This window comes from Condylura cristata, unplaced genomic scaffold (genome assembly GCF_000260355.1).
Source record: "Condylura cristata isolate star-nosed mole 26May11 unplaced genomic scaffold, ConCri1.0 scaffold00032, whole genome shotgun sequence".
NCBI classification, from domain to species: Eukaryota; Metazoa; Chordata; class Mammalia; order Eulipotyphla; family Talpidae; genus Condylura; species Condylura cristata.
This window is the reverse complement of record NW_004567133.1, coordinates 19034948-19035705: the sequence shown is the minus strand read 5'-3', so window position 1 is coordinate 19035705 and position 758 is coordinate 19034948. Positions and strand designations below refer to the sequence as shown.

At 65.3% G+C, this 758-nt stretch overlaps 1 protein-coding gene across 1 annotated transcript in view; it reads left to right on the top strand.

Moving 5' to 3' along the window:
* Nucleotides 1–361: 361 nt before the first annotated feature.
* Nucleotides 362–758, top strand: part of MGRN1 (mahogunin ring finger 1, E3 ubiquitin protein ligase) — a gene marked incomplete at its 5' end in the record, with an annotated part of 24907 nt that continues 24510 nt past the window's right edge. The window contains 1 exon segment of the mRNA XM_012731665.1: nt 362–590. Within this exon segment, the coding sequence (XP_012587119.1) occupies nt 362–590 (229 nt within the window).

Sequence of the window (758 nt, the reverse complement as noted above, 5' to 3'; positions counted from 1 at the left end):
CCCCCCCCGCCTCTGTAAATTGGAAATGAAAACAAAAGCTACACCGTGGGATTAAATGAGAATATTTCAAAGCCCGCCGGCACTGTCCAGCTCCGTAATTGGGGGCTTTGGCTGTGGGGCAGAGGGATTTCAGCAGGATTGCCCAAGACCTGGTCTTTGGTCATGAAGCAAGAAACACGTTATTCTTGGCTCCCCAAGTCCCCAGCAAGGGGGCCGCTGTAGCCTGGGTTCTGACCTCCTTTCAGTCTGCGCCCGCTGCATGTGCGCCCGCCCTCCCGGGCACCTTCTTGGCGGCAGGCTTCCTTCACTCGGGAAGGCATTTTCTTCTTGGAGCCCAGAGCTTCAACTGTAACGTAGGTGAAAACGGCTGGGCTTGGCCTGCTCACATGGCAGAAGCTGGGGAGCACCCCAGCCAGGCGAGGGGCTCTTCCCCTCCCCCCACTCCGCCAGGCGCAGGTGCCCCGGGAGAGACCGGGGAGCTGGACCTGCACAGCGGGGAGCCGTCTGCCGCCGCGGGCGGGCTGTAAAACGGAGACGCCCGAGTTCTGGAAACCAAGCACCGGCCCGGCGTCCGGTGAGCGCCGCCCCAGGTGAGCCGGGGCCCGGGAAGGGGCGCCCCCTGCCGGCGGGGCACGAGGCAGCCCGAGAAGCTGGGAGACCGCGGTGGCCCCCGGGGGTTTCGCGCAGAGGCAGTGGCGGGCGTGGGTCCCCAGAGGCGCCTCTGCAGGCTCAGTTGTTAGGGAACGAAAGGGCCGCGG